General features: G+C 41.0%; 1 protein-coding gene across 1 annotated transcript in view; it reads left to right on the top strand.

Annotated features, from left to right (window-relative positions):
• ANXA13 (annexin A13) overlaps window positions 1–16,178 on the top strand; it is a 293,708-nt gene that overhangs the window by 132,329 nt on the left and 145,201 nt on the right. The window contains exon 4 of the mRNA XM_044066589.1: window positions 7,684–7,854. Within this exon, the coding sequence (XP_043922524.1) occupies window positions 7,684–7,854 (171 nt within the window). The remainder of the gene's footprint in view (window positions 1–7,683; window positions 7,855–16,178) is intronic.

The raw sequence follows: 16,178 nt of genomic DNA, 5'->3' as shown, positions 1-16,178 counted from the left end.
AACCTGCAAATTATTTGACCATAAACTACAACTTGCGCTAAAAAGGCTCTGCTCCCACAATGCAGTATTCTGTGATTCACAGACAAATTAGTTTAATTGAGGAAAGACATGCTTATGGGCTAATTTGTATGTCTTTGAATCTCATTACATGCCGCAAAGTGCAGATCAGCACTTTCCACAGCAGGTAACATGTTGGTGACCATATTGTGGAAGCAAAGGCACCTCCTTCAGTCCCTCTTGCACACACATGGACACAGTAAAACACCCACACTCACACACACACCATGTACCCCATATCTATCTCTGTTGTTAGGTCATCCATTGATGTATCCTTTTACTCTACCCTGGTAATTCATGGATAATTACCAGTCAGTTATTTATACCAGATATTCAGGCTTCACACTTCATATCCTTCAGTAAATGCATGCTATGGAATAATGTGTACTGGGTCCTATCACTTCCCCCAAATTGGGTTGCCACCTTTTAAGCAGGCCAAAGCGGTGCATGGGGTTGTGGCCAATATGACACTGACCACACCCTTTACCGTGACGCCACCACCAGAGTGGTGAAGGAAATGCTGTTATGGGTGACGGATGGCTGCTGGAGTGGCTAGCTGGTTGGTGGGAGTAGCAGCTGGATGGATGAATGACTGGATGGATGGCTTGATGGATGGATGGCTGAATGAATGGATGTATGGCTGGATGGATGGCTGGCTGCATGAATGGCTGGGGGCTGGATGGATGGCTGGCTGGAGTGTCTAGCTGGTTGGTGGGAGTAGCTGCTGGATGGATGGCTTGATGGATGGATACCTGGCTGGATGGATGACTGGCTGCATGAATGGATGGATGGCTGGCTGCATGGATGGCTGGCTGGCTGGATGGATGGAGGATGACTGGCTGGCTGGAGGAGGATGGCTGGCTGGCTGGCTGGATGGATGGAGGAGGAGGATGGCTGACTGGCTGGAGGAGGAGGATGGTTGGCTGGATGGAGGATGGCTGGCTGGCTGGCTGGCTGGCTGGCTGGAGGAGGATGGATGGCTGGCTGGATGGATGGATGGAGGAGGAGGATGGCTGGCTGGCTGGCTGGCTGGAGGATGGCTGGATCGCTTGTTATAAAAAAAAAATCTCAGTCATTTTTTTTAGCGGCTGTAGAAGCACTTAAAACAAAGTGCTCCTACAGCCGTGATCTTTGCAGGGCTCTTCCTGCCCCAATGCCCACCTCTTTTGTGAATTTCAGCCAATTGCTGTACGAATTAAAGCACCCGGACCTAACAGGCAGCAGCTTTGCCTGCAGGTCCAGGTTGGTGACGTAACTGAATTGCTGTGAAAAAGCCGGAAGTAATTGCGACTTTTCCATGGTAATTCAGTGCGATCGCAAAAGCAGGACTTTTCAAGTCCCACTACTTGATACAGTGGGCAATGGGATAAGGTGGCTTAACCTGTGAGTGTCCCGCTGACAACGGGACGGGTGGCAACCTTACCCCCAATACATGATGATATGTTGTAGGTATTGCATAATGCTGGAGATCCTCAATATGCTTAAAAACAACACTTACTGCCCTTATTTATTTTTTAGTGCAGCAGGTTAATACAGAGGGCCATTGTAGGAAGGGTGCATGGTTCAAATCCCTTTTTCTCCTCTTTATTAATTTTAGTTATTTTTTTTAAACAGTCCCTTGTGTCTAGTGGTTCCCACACCTTTTATTTAATGTGCCTTTATGGCACTTCATAATGGCTATCCATGGTGTCTCATGTTCCCCCTACAATTAATCTCCATACTAGCTTTAATGCTGATAAGGCACAACTCTTATGATGTAAATCCTGGTGGCTAGTGTTTTCCCACCCCTAATCCATATACTGGTTTAAATGCAGTTACAGCAAAAGTCTTATGAAGTAATCCCTGGTGGCCTGTGATCCTCCCATCCCTGCATTACAGTTATCCCTTTTGACTAGTGACCTCCTCCACTCAATGTTGTAGACTATACTCATCAGTATATGGATGTGTGTAGGTATGACAACCACCCAAACCCACATACATGCATACTTATGCACACACACACACACACACACACACACACACACACACACACACACACACACATTCACACACACAGATACACACACACACACACACACACACACACACACACACACACACACACACACACACACACACACACATTCACATAGACACACAGATACACACACACACACACACACACTCACAAACACACACACACACACACGCACACACACACACATTCACATAGACACACAGATACACACACACACACACACACACACACACACACACACACACACACACACGCACACACACATTCACATAGACACACAGATACACACACACACACACACACACACACACACACGCGCGCGCGCGCATGCACTTACTGCTCCCTAGCCACTTGATCTCACTCACATACTCATCCATTCATTGAGACCGATATACACACACTTACACACATACACGTATGTACGTACACACCTACCTCACCTCCCTCACTATCATCTTAAGCTATCTCAAAGGCAGATGCACACACACACACACACACACACACACACACACACACACACACACACACACACACACACACACACGCACACGCACACACGCACACATACACACACACACACACACACACACACACACACACACATACAAAGCACAGTCACACTTGCACACACTGCACACTCACCTTCAGGCAAACACACACACACTCACACACACACACACACACACACACACACACACACACACACACACACACACACACACACACACACACACACCAATCAACCCTACTGTGCACTATAATCCCCAGTACTTACCTCTGATGGCTGAACAATGTGGTAGGAGCTGTCTTGCTAACCAATGTGTAGATGCCTTCCAAAACGCAGTTCTTGAGGGGGGGGGGTACATGGCCAATTAGTATATGCATATCTCCTGGACTTCATCATTTGCATGTAGCGTGACCTCAGAGATAGGCCAACACAGCTATCTCTGAATTCCAAAAGGTTACCAATATATGTATATGAGGTATAAGCCTCAAGGTAACGTTTATTAATTCTCCCAATAATACAGATGAAAGGAAGTCACTCTTCCCCAAGTAATTTGTTTACAAAACCAAAAATTAATGAAGATCAGGATAAAATGCAATTATCATTTCATTTGCTTTCTATTTTAATTCCTAGAAAGTCAGTTACATTTAGATTTGTAAGCTACTGCACTTGTGTGTATACAGTTTTGTTTCCAACTGTCCTGTTGACTAATGCAGACATAAACTGTGCTATTAAGTGAGAGTGTTGACATGACAAAAGTCACGTAAAGCACTTGTTTTGTGATATGGTCTCACAGAAGCATGTTCTTAACATCTGTACAAACACTGAGACTGCTTCTGCATCAGACATGCACATTATCTATTTGGCTTACTGAGGCATAATTAGCAAACAACATCCCCAATAAGCCTAACTGTATGAAAGTCGCTGTTTTAATGAGAACAGCTTGTTTCACTGGCACCCCTTCCCAGACACTGCCACAGGCTGTTTACTATGAATTATGGTCGCATTTGAGTTAATTATGTAGGCAAGGGAGATGCAGAGACCACTATACCCTGTACCGGGATGAAGGTGATAATTCTAGCTGCTACATGAAAAGCAGTTCTTGTGATTATTTATCAAATCCTGTATCCTGCTGGACAATAATGATTTCATCTCATTAGGCTTGCTGAGGCATTGATGTACTGTACTGTGTCAAGTCATTGGCAATCAGTTCACTGACTCTAACTCTCTTTCATTGTTTTTTGAATATAACACCATCCTAGTGTCTAGAAACCTAAATAAAAGCATGACAGTATAAATAAATAAGTAAAATAAAACATTTACATTCACATTCCTTCTGTCATTTTTAAAGGTGGCATTGGTTACTCCGGTTTTTAAAAGGCCATCTTAGATGTTGATGATCTTTTCAGAGGTGACCAGGAAGCAATGTTTGCTTAAGTGACTTCCTCAGAGACACACATTAGGCAAAAGAAAGCTATGGGAGTCAAACTCAGGACTGCTGCCAAGATAGGTATAGAAGCACACAGTCTCAAATCTCTATGCCAGACTGCCATATGCATTTGCACAGAACAAGTGCCAACATTGTAATGCTGTTGAACAATGCATATGTCAGATTTGCTTAATATTTATTGCGGGCATGAAAGATTTATAAAGCAGCACATTCCATTATATGCTGTAAACCATTTTAAGATTGCATAAACTGACTTGGCAATCGCCATGAACAGAAGAATAAGGATCTTACTGCAACCAAGACTATTTTGGTCCAATATATGGCATAGGAGCTAGAGGAACCAGCCATGGAAGATGAGAGTGAGAGCCAGTAGTGGCTTACTCATCTTGGAGGGAATTAGGAAGATGGCTAGATCCCAGAAGTACTGCTGACATCAGATGAAGACCAGGTCCCCATGTAGTGGGAATGGGGATCTCAGTTGGCACAATGGCTTTCTAAGTAGTTAATTAGTGCTGTAGTTAGAAGTGGTATAATCATGAAAGCATATTTACCTCTGACTGGAATTATAAGTCCTGCTTTGATGGCATACATGTCAAACCATGAGATAAAAATGGAGCAGTTCATAAGCAAAAAAAAAAAAACTCAGTGGCTGCCTGGATAACAGGTCCCCTTGCAAATTTAGATAGAGAAATCTGATGGTCAGTAGGCAACAGTGGGAAAAATCACCATGATAAAGAAAATATTTAATCTCTACATTAAAAACAGTCAGTTGCCAGTTTATTCCTTTCCATTTTTGTTTATTATGTTATGTAAATTAGACTACAGGATATTTCCTTCTAAAGGAAAGTATAAACAGTTTCACAGTCTCCTTCTTCTCCATGGGAAATGGCACATATGTCCAAACCTACACCAAACTACTATATGAGCATTTATATAGCTGCATGGAATCAGGAATACCCGACAGGACAAAATCCTCCTTCTCAAGGAAGTGTAAACCTGTCTGGTGGACATCTGCAATAAATAAACTCTTTAATAAAAGGTAAAACAAATGCTGTCCAGGACCAAGAATTGGCAGGTACCTAGTTGGAAGCAATCTCTCCTTAGCCTGAACAAGCAAATAAGAGCACTAGTGAAATCGTCCAAAGCAAATTTTGAGTCTAGACTGGCCACATCTACTAAAGACAATCATAAGGCCTTCTTCACATATGTCTGCAGTCTCAAGGGAAGCACTCAGATCTGCTCAGAACTGGTGGTCATGGACACCACATACATAAATGCCGTAGATATAGCCAACCTGCTGGCAGACAGGTTCAGCAAAAACTTAACCCCTCTGTACCCCCCATCAGTAAATCAGGACATCCCCAGTACCTGCTCCTTCCCCTTATCACTAGCGAGCAAGTCATCACTGCTCTCTCAAAGGAAAACATACAGCCTCCATGGGACCCAATAACATCCCAGGCTGCATCCTAAATGAACTCAGGCTGGAACTTGCAGCATCATTAGGCACCCTATTCAACCAAAGCCTGAGTACTGGCTTCATCCCAGGCAAGTGGAGGACAGCCACTGTCATCCCTTTGCACAAAGATGGAGCATCCACCGATCCAGGAAATTATAGACCCATCAGCCTAACTAGCCTGATCTGCAAGGTCATGGAGCAGATTATCATGGACCTCATTAACAAGGACATTGGCTACCTCCAAAAACTCGATCACACACAGTTTGGTTTCATCAAGGGGAGGTCATTCCTATTAAATTTGGTCAACTTCTTTGAGACAGTCACCAAAATCATGGACGAGGGGAAGATGGTGCACGCTGCCTACCTTGACCTAGTGTAAGACTTTGATACTATTCCCCACTTGGGTATAATAGATAAACTCTCTCAACTAGGCATCAATCTGTATGTTGCCAGATGGGTAGCAAACCAGTTCACTGATAGAACCCACCTAGTAAAAATAGGGGAAGCCATCTAAAGCAGTAGACCTGTAATGAGCGGTGTACCCCAGGGACCAGTCTTGGGGCCTCTGTTGTTTGGGATATACTTTCATGAGGTGCAGACCAAAACCAGTGGACTATGGCTGACAGATGACTGCAAGCTGGGCACTGTCATCAATTCCCCTATTGATGTGGACATCCTCCAAAAGGGTCTCACCCAAACAAATGACTGGTGCCAGAAACATGACCTCAAACTGAATGCAAAAAATGCATCATCATCATCACTTTTGGAGAGATTGACGTCCCCACAAATGATCACATTAATAACAAGGTCCTAAGCATGCAATCAGTTGTGAGGGACTTGGGCACCCAGGTTGATAGCAAACTGACTTTTGACCACCATATTGCCTCTGTTGTACAGAAAGCTTTCTACGTGGCCCATCTCATTAGTAAGACTATCTCATCCAGGGATAAAGAGGTCATAACATCCCTGTTTTCTTCCCTTATAAGACCCATTATTGAGTACAATGCCTCCTTCGGCATGTACCCCGCAAAGCACATGCAGCAGCTGAAGAGACCACAGAGGTTCCTCAGCAGGAGAATCCAGGGCTTCAAACATCTACCCTACACTGATAGGCTAAAAGTCCTGTCCCTCTACTCAGTTTCATATAGACTCCTCAGAGGTGACCTCTGTCTGGCATGCAAACCAATCTCAGACCCCACCTTGATGGGACTGCTGCATATCCACAAGTGAAGCTCCACTTGAGTAACCCACACACGTGATCTCAACCTGGTCTGTGACATCAATAGGGCTTGCTGGCAAGACAGATTTGTGTCCCAGAGACTCCTGCATCTATGGAACAGACTCCCTCTCCATGTCAAGCAGAGTACTTCATTATCCCTTTTTAAGCGCAACCTGGATAACTGGATGGGCAACAGTAAATACACCACTGGGATTCCATCTGTGTTCCTGATGGACAGGGGCATCGGGTGCTGACTTGTCGGAACATGGGCTAAATTCTTCGATAGGCTTCTAATGGACTTAAGGCTAATAGCCTAGTAACTTCCTATGATACTATGATCCTATTGTTAGATATGTAAGTGGGTTAATCTAGAAAATGACTGAGTACTTCCACTATGACTCCCTGACTAGATAAAAAATGATCAAAGCTTCAATTCATTGGGAAAAAAAAAAATCACAAAAAGTTTTTTCCATAGAGACAATGTGGGATAAGACTTGTCTACCCTCAGTTCTTATTTAAAATTACTGTCTCCACACTCCCAGCTTCACAATGAAAACTCTACAGATGGAAATTACTGCTGGTATACACAAATAAATCACATGAGGTGAGAATAAAATCTAGTTTCCAAGATTCATATTGTCTAGTGAAAATTGTGGATTTGAAACCTTGCCCTGTGAGTGCCTGTTGACTAATAGGTTAGCCTGATAAAGTAAATACTCCATTTAACTGTAGCTGCAGCAGTTACCTAGTAAGCATGCAATCGATTATTTTATGTCCTGGAATATTCTTAAGTGAAGCAAGTATTCAATGACTCGACTCGAATAAATTGTTTTTTTTTTTTTTGCCTTGCTAGCCACTGTATCAAATTGTTACAAATTCTCTGCCCCAAGTGAATAACTATTAAGAAAGTTACTATTAAATAATCATAAAATTAAAACAACTGACTCATGTTGTCTTTTATACTTGTTTCTATGGACAGGATTTGGAAGATGTTCTTAAAAGTGAATTGAGTGGTGATTTTGAAAGTCTTTCCTTGGCACTATTAGACCTTCCATGTGAGTATGATGCAAAACTATTACGGAAAGCAATGAAAGGGGCTGGAACAAATGAAAAACTGCTAATTGAAGTTCTGTGTACAAGAGCTAATCCGGTAGGTTTACTACAATTAACTTTATTCTGCTTTTACTGCCTTACATGAATTACTTCTAAAGGATACTTTTGAATTACCACTGAAAGATGTTATTCAAAAACAATGAGTAATGTAATATAATTCAAAAAATAGTGAGTGATGTTAAGCAAAAAATGTTAAATTAAAATAAAAAGGCTTATGTTACTATGGCAGTACAATGTTGCAGTACTGTATTTACAAAGAAATAATACATTCTACTGTAAGAAGGCAGTTTATAGAAGCTTTACAATTAATACTGACTCTCTGTCTTACCAGATATATTGATGTTGACAAAGTTATTAAGCCTGTTGTGTCATTATTTCTGTGTCATACATTTTTAGTAGCTGTGAACTATTATCTGTAAAAGATTTTCCCACAAGAGTTTGCATAGCAGGTTAACACAAGAGGAAGTAAAGGGAAGTGTACCAGGCAGAGAGCAGGATGGCATACCTGAATGAGGGAAGGGAGTGTCCCTGGAGGAGATGATGAATTCACTTTTCTGGAATAAGAGAAAGATAGCAGGGTATTTATGTATGAGCAGGGTAAAATAAGAAGGGAGGTGTACCTGAACAAGAAGAGAATGGCACTATACCTGAGTGAAACAAGGTGGTGGGTAGTATACCTGTATGAAAAGAGAGGCTTGTATGGCAGAACACATGAATAAGGAACACAACAGGAGTGTACCCGAATGAGAGAGGGGATGGTAGTAATCCTAAGAAAGAAAGAGAGAAAATAATTCTTTGCCTGAATGAGATAAAGAGATTAGTAGAGCTGAACAAGAACAGAGGGACTAGTGTGCTAGAAAGAAAGAAGGACAGTATCACCCCTGAATGAGAGGAAGGAAGCAGCATGTCTCAATGAGACGTGAAGAGTTCATACCTGAATAATGCCAGAGGGCAGTGTACCTGAATAAACCACAGCAGGTCAGTGCCGTGATCTCAGTGATATGTGACAGGTATAATGCCTAAATCAGAACAGGAAGGATATTGCACCTGAATGAGTGTAAGAGGATAGGCATCTACCCGAAAAGCTGCAGATAATGCACCCAAGTAGGAGGTGAAGGCTGTATATCTGAATGTGAAAAGACAGACTAAGGTAATATACTGGAATGAAAAAGTAACAGGTAGTATACCTGAATGTCAAGAAGGAAAGTCATATCCCTAAATGATGGGATGTAGGTAATATTCCAGAATGAGAAGAGGAGGAAAACAAGGGTTGTGCTCCTTGAAAAGAGGAAAGAGATAGGATACCAAATAAGAAATGGATAGCAGTACTCCTGAAAGAAATAAGTTGGGGTAGGATTGGGAGCAATAATCCTCAGTAAAAATAAGTGGCGTGTACTTCATTACGAGAAGGGAAGTGTACCTGAATGAAAGAAGGAGGAAGGTGGTGCCCCTAAATAAGTGGAGGTGACAGTGAGTTGTGCAGTGCATGGATGGATGAAGTAGTGCATCTGAATAAGAGAAATGAGGTTAATTTGCCTGAATGGGTAAAGGATGAAAGAGTGGCAGTATCTAAGAGGAACCAACTATACCTGAGTGAGAAGGGGAAGAGGACAAGGAAGAGCTGTGCATCTGAATGAGAGTATGAGATCAGTGCACCAAAGAGAGCAGTCATGTGCACATTAATGGAATGAAAGGGCATCATACCTGCAGAGGAATGTTAAGCAATATAGCTGAATTAAAAGATATAGGTTAGTGTAACTTACTGAGAACAGGTAGGGTAGTGAACAGTGGATGTCTGTGGACCGGAATAAAAAGGAAGGTAGCATACCTAAACAAAAGGAGAATATTACTGCACCAAAAAGACAGGAGGAGTATAATGCTTATAATTAAGGAAGAATGGTTGTGTACCAAAATGAGGGCAGGTGGGTAGTATTCCTAATTAACAGGAGAAATGGAAAGAAACAGTATAACTAAAAGAGAAGAGGGAGGGGTGTAAAACATGATTTATATCTATTCTATGCATTCTAAATTTGTATTGCAGTTTTTGACCCTAAAACCTCTTCAAAAAGGCTATTTTAAACATCCACCACACTTATTGTTCATAGGTTCATAGGTAGGTACTAGGCTTTTGGCCCTAGGGGCTATATAAGCCTAGCCAAAAAGGTACCCTGGCTTTTGCCACCCAAGAAAATTAATTTCCTGTGACCCTGTCGAGCAGAGCCACACAAGTGATCCCCGGGGTGAATTTCCTATCTCCCATCCAGTCATCAAGATTTTTCTTGAAGAGTGCTAATGAGGAGCTTTATTTGATATAGATAGGTAGTTTGTTCCAGAGTATGGGAAGTCTCTGGGACAGGAATCTATCCCTCCAGCATGTTCTGTTTATTGTGATGACAAGGTTTAGGTCCCTAGAGCATGTAGCTCGGAGGGATTGGGATTTCTTTAAGTGGAGCATGTCCAACAGCTCTGGGTTTGACATAGCTTTGTATGTTAGGCAGAGATTGCCTCTGAGTAGGCGATATGCAACAGAGTAAAGCTGGAGTTTTTTGAGATGGTCTGCGGAGGGCATCTGTTTGAGGCCAGTAATCCTCTTTGTGGGGTATTTCTGTGGCCTTTCCAGTTGTTGTAGATGTCTTGTTAGGTACATACCAAAAGGGGCGCTGTAGTCTATAATTGGTCTAATGAGTGATGAGTAGAGGAGAACAATGACCTCTTTTTTTCCTGGATGAGAAACCTTTTGTTTTGAGGTGTGCCACGTAGAAGGATTTCCTGACTTCTGTGGTGATGTGATTATCAAAGGAGAGACTACTGTCCACCTGTGTCCCAAGGTCTCTTATCACACTTTCAGTGTTAAGTAGACTACCGCCTATGTGGTAGTTCATGGGTACAGAGTTTTTACCAAAAGGGTTGACAATGCTCTTTTTGGCATTGAGCTTGAGGCCATGGCTTTGACATCAGGCATCTTGTCTCAGTGAGGCCCTTTTGTAGGATGTCCACATCGTTAGGAGTTTCGATTATGGCACCTAGTTTGCAGTCATCTGCGAACTTCGTTAGCCAAAGACCTTCTGTGTTAGCCTGTACTTCAGAGAAGTAGATACCAAACAGGAGAGGACCCAGGACTAAACCCTGTGGTACTCCACTTGTCACTGGTCTGAAGTCAGATTTGGAGTCTTTCACAGTGTGGGTTCTGTTAGTGAGCCAGTTGGCAACCCATCTTGTGACATAGGGATTTATACCTAGTTTAGTGAGTTTATCTATAATTCCAGAGTGAGGGATGGTGTCGAAAGCCTTGGCGAGATCTAGATAGGCTGCGCGAACCACCTTACCCTCATATATGGCTTTGGTGACAGCTTCAAAGAAGTCTATCAGGTTTAGGAGACATGATCTGCCTTTTACAAACCCAAACTGGGTGGGGTCCAGAGTTTGGAGATTACCAATGTCATTGTTTATAAGTTCCATGATGATACGTTCCATAGCCTTGCAGACCAGGCTCGTTGGGCTAATGGGGCAGTAGTTCCCGGGGTCCGTGGTGGCTCTCCCTTTGTGGAGTGGGATAATTGTCACTGTGCGCCATTCAGTAGGCACAAAGCCTAAGGTGAGGCTATGATTGAACATGGTACTTAGGTGGGTTGCCAGTTTGTTCTGTTAATACAACATGTTTATTTGTATCTTTCCCGAGCTGTTTGTCTTTTATCTTCAAGTGGTTTGCTCTTGTTCTCACACAGTTCTTTTCTGAAATATGGCAGCCATTTAGACTTTGTGGAGTCTTCTGTGATACTTATACAATTCTGTCCTTTTACCACTCTGTCTTTGCTCAGATTGTACATATTAAACCATTATAATCTGCCTTTCTGTGGCTCCTGATAAAAATTATCCACATTTTTAATGTAACCCGCTGAAATGCTTCTGATCTATCTTTACCAGTGTGAAGATGAAAACTCTAGAACTGCAACCATGAACCAGATTTTATCAATAATGTATAAAAAGGATAATGACTACATGTTTTATACTGTAGATTCTACCCCCACCCCACAGATCTTAGTGTCCCAGTGTTCTGCCTTGTTGATTTACCACACTGCCTATTTACATTTAGACCCTCTGATATGACTTCCATGGGCCCTTTTCCACCTTTGCTGGTGCTGAGATTTTTACTCTGTATGTGAACTCTCTTCCCAGTTATTGTTTCCCTGAGACATAATTTTGAATTTTTGCACAGGACTTAAGCATGTTCTAAACCATTCCTCCAATTTTGCTGAATCTGTTTTTATGCTTTCTCTAGAGTATCTCAGCTGATACTCTATTGCATGTCTTTGTTTCATCATGAAAAGTAAACATTTCCTGACATTTTCCTTCTATATCTTCAGGGATGACATTTATAAGCACTGAAAAGGAATGATGCCAAGGTTGAGTCCCGTGATACACACTGATAACCATTCTTTCACCTTATTGAAATTAATTTACTGCTACCATTTATGCTCTCTTGTCACTTGTCTACCAAGAGTTGTACTCGTGTTATTATCATGACCCACTCTAAGAATGTTTACTTTATTCACTAATATTTTGTTGTTGTACTGTGTCAAATGACTTTGTGAAGTCTAAGCAGTCCATGCCTGTGGTCATGTGGTCCTTTCCCTTTCTTGTCTACCACCATTATTACCAAGTCAAAGAGTTCTTTTAGATTTTCATATCCTCACTTTTTAGTACTGTTTTCATTTACTTTACTACACAGTGGAATATTAAAAGAGATTCTAGTTAATCTCGATTTAATCTTATTTTTATTTTAGCTGCTATTTCAGGTTTTCAACCTTTCAAGCATCATTTTTAACATTTCCACTTCAGCTTTTTATAGAGACCAACATGTTTTCTTTTCCAATCAGAATTCAGAAACAGTTACTCGGCTAAGTAGTTCCCTATATGTTTTGATAACCAAACTGTTCAGGATTATATTTACACAATTCAAAGATGCTAACACTGTTTAAGAATAGGAAGACAGTTCAGAAACACAAGTTTTATGTCTTCATCAATATAGTGGGAGGTTTCCTTCTGTCTTAAAGAAAGTAAGCCATGAATGAAATGTATGTAAAGTGTAAACATGTCCCTAAAGTACAACACATTTCTAAAAGTAGTGGTGTACTTGCAAACTGTGTGCTGCATTATGTCTAAGTATCCAAAGTCTATCAAAAGTGCAATATTTTATCACATATGACACATATAAGTACACTGGAGTCAGCACTCACTAATCTAAATTGGCCTATACAAGTACATATACTTATAGATCCTAAACACACTTTACCAGTCAACTAGTACCTCATCCTGAAATGTCATTATCTCTTTGTCACCTGTTTCAGTTTCCTTAGTGTCCACTTCAATCATGAGATCATGTGGTTGGACAGTCTGATTCAATATACTTTCCTTTTTCTGCTGGTTACATTTTTTCCTTCTTCCCTTAGTTTATCCAGTCCTGCTCTTGCCACTGTACCAGATCACAAAATGTCCATTGTCATGGAATCTCTTCATTAATGCGCACCATTAATGTTCACAACTCAGTATTAGAGGGTTGTGCTACTACATCTCTCTCCTCTGACCCACTCTATATCTGTATACCAGGGCTGCTTAATTCCTAAGGTCTAATTCTTTGCCACCTTGATGTGCTCTGAATGTGTCTTCCATCGCTTCTGGTGCCTTGAAATGGTCTTAAGATCCAACTTAGAAACTTGACCTCTTACTTCAAATTTGGAACCCAACTAAAGGCACATCTTTTTAAACAGGCCAAATGCAGCTTTTCCCATTCAGGTCATATCACCAAACTTCCATGGACTATTTCAACCATCTTCTCCTCTTTACCCATTTCTGTACTTGACAGTTGGTAACTTTCTATCACTAACTCCTAAAATCTTACCTTATACCCTCCCTTCTCTACTCCTTTCTACTTTCTTTATTTTCTATGCATTTTTATCACACAAAGCACCTTTGTCTAACAGTATGTATTATTTACTGTACTGTTATGCATATAATACCAGTTGTATATCCTATTATGAATACATCTTGTTTAGTGTTCATCATGATCTATGAATTGTTTAGCAAACTGTTTTGTTATCCTTACTTTATCTCTGGCCTGGACTTGAAATTGGTCTGTTGCAATTTGCTTTCTACCTCAGATAATGCATTTAAATAAATAAATGGTTCCATCAGAGCTCTGTATCATTATGTTATGACTACTTTTCCTCACTTCTGATCCTGTCCTGCTCCTCTTTGCCTGTGCTGCTATTGCCTTTGATTTTAGGTTGATAGTTTCATAGGTAAGTACTAGTTAATCAGTCTGCAGTCCATTACAGGCTTTAGGCAATAAACCATATCCAAAATCTCCCTCCAGCCTTTAGGAGGGCAACACAAGATAACATGTGGGAAGAACTTGAAATGCCCATCCAGTGTGTATATCCTCCCTGCATTCATGTGGGTTTCCTCCAGGTACTATAGTTTCCTCCCACATTCCAAAGGCATGCATCTGGAGCATTTCTTCCCAGGCCTCTGCTGAAACTAGACTGTGTCCTAGTTGGACTTTCCTGGTCAACAAATGTTAAATAAATAAAAACTATTTTTACATTTAAGATGACAAGATCAGTACTCTGATTGACGTGTAGTAAATGTTTCGCCAGAGGTGTAGGATGCATTGAAATATAAATCTATCACACCAAGGTATCTTATTTATAAGTTAATGAAGACTATTGTACTTTAACTGAGTATTATTCTGCAAAGGAATAGGAAGTCAAGAAAGACCTTTCATGGCTCAAAAGGTCAGATGCAACATGCAGATCACCCCAGAGGAGCCTGCAGGAAAGTGAGTACAATGAGTGGTCTGCCAGTCTACCTGAATAACTGGGATTCTTATGCCCCTTGTTCTTTTTGATCAGGACTCTCTAAGGTCTAAGAAGCCGAGTAATATCTTTCAACAAATACATGCTGAAGAGGGGTATTATATTCAATAATAGGTCTTATGAAAGATGAATAAAACAAATTAAGATTTCTTTGGCTCTTGAAGAGATGGCTTTGGAAATTAGTTGGGCCAGACTGAAAGATTTCTAAACTGTTACTGAGACTTGATAGTCAAAAGATAAGCAATTATTAACAAACGTGTCTGATTGGAGGGTGTGACACCTCTGTGGGTTATGTGCCCAACACACTTCATTGCACCACTCTGCTATCATCATATGGTATGATGTGGAAATGTTTTGTTTACCAAAATGAACTATATTAGTTTTTTTCTTATCTAATTTGAGACTGTTCTCCTTCTACCCATTGTTAGCATACATTAACCAGTTATTAAAATTCCTCCACACGACTCAGCAGCTAAATAATTGCTTTATTGATAAAAGTAAACGCTTCCAGGTTCTAGTCTGAACGCTTCCTCAGGCTTTTGTTTTTGCTGTTCAGTATTTATACATTAACCAGTGTTGGAGCAGTTGTGAGTTAGTGGAGGTACAAATAAAAACACCCAGTTTACATGTATCCACACAATTAGATAACTATAGACTATGCGTGCTGTCTTAAAGATCTGAGATCTTAGGGGAGGAAACATCATTGACCCCTCTGGTATACCACTGGTAACTTTTTTACTTTCAGAAGTGGCACTTACAACTCTAAGTCTAACCATGTTTGTCAAAAGCACATTTAGCAATGCACTGTGCAACGTATGGATTTATATGAAGATTTGCAAGTCTGTCAGTAACTCCTAAATAGGTAATAATGCTGAAGGCCTTGGCTAGGTCCATATATGCTGCATGACCACTTTCCACTGCTTCTATTACTTTTTTGAAGAAATGAACATCCAGGAGGCAAGACCCTCATTTGACAGAGCCAGAATGAAAAGTCCAAGAGTAATTAATTTAAATGTCCAGATCATGAGATCTGAGATAATGCATGCCATAGTTTTCCATGAGATGGGTGAGACTAATAGATCTATAAATCAAACAACAACAAAGTACTCCCAACAGAGTTAACGCCTCACCACGGAAAATAAAGAAAATAGGAAGTCCAACAACAGCACCACGTATGAGGCGACCAGGCTCACTTGAATTATCAGGAATACTCAGAGAGTATATAAAAGCAACGATCTTTTATTCACATAAATCCAACAGGTTAGTGCTTTCACATATCGCTTCCTCAGACCTTGAAAATTCATATGCTGCAGTTGCACTCTTTAAATACTGCAACAGTCAAGGGCAAGCCCTTCACTTAACCATTTAAAGGGAAACAGCTTCATTTTCTACTTGCTGCCAGATGACACAATATAAAACAATAAATATACATACTTTATCCCTGAACATTGACACTAAAAAACTGTCATTGTAACAGACATAACAA

The sequence above is a fragment of the Protopterus annectens genome, chromosome 3.part1 (assembly GCF_019279795.1).
Source record: "Protopterus annectens isolate FY-2018-M chromosome 3.part1, PAN1.0, whole genome shotgun sequence".
Classification (NCBI taxonomy): Eukaryota; Metazoa; Chordata; order Ceratodontiformes; family Protopteridae; genus Protopterus; species Protopterus annectens.
Note: the sequence above shows the minus strand (reverse complement) of the source record. Positions and strands in the feature narration are given on the sequence as shown.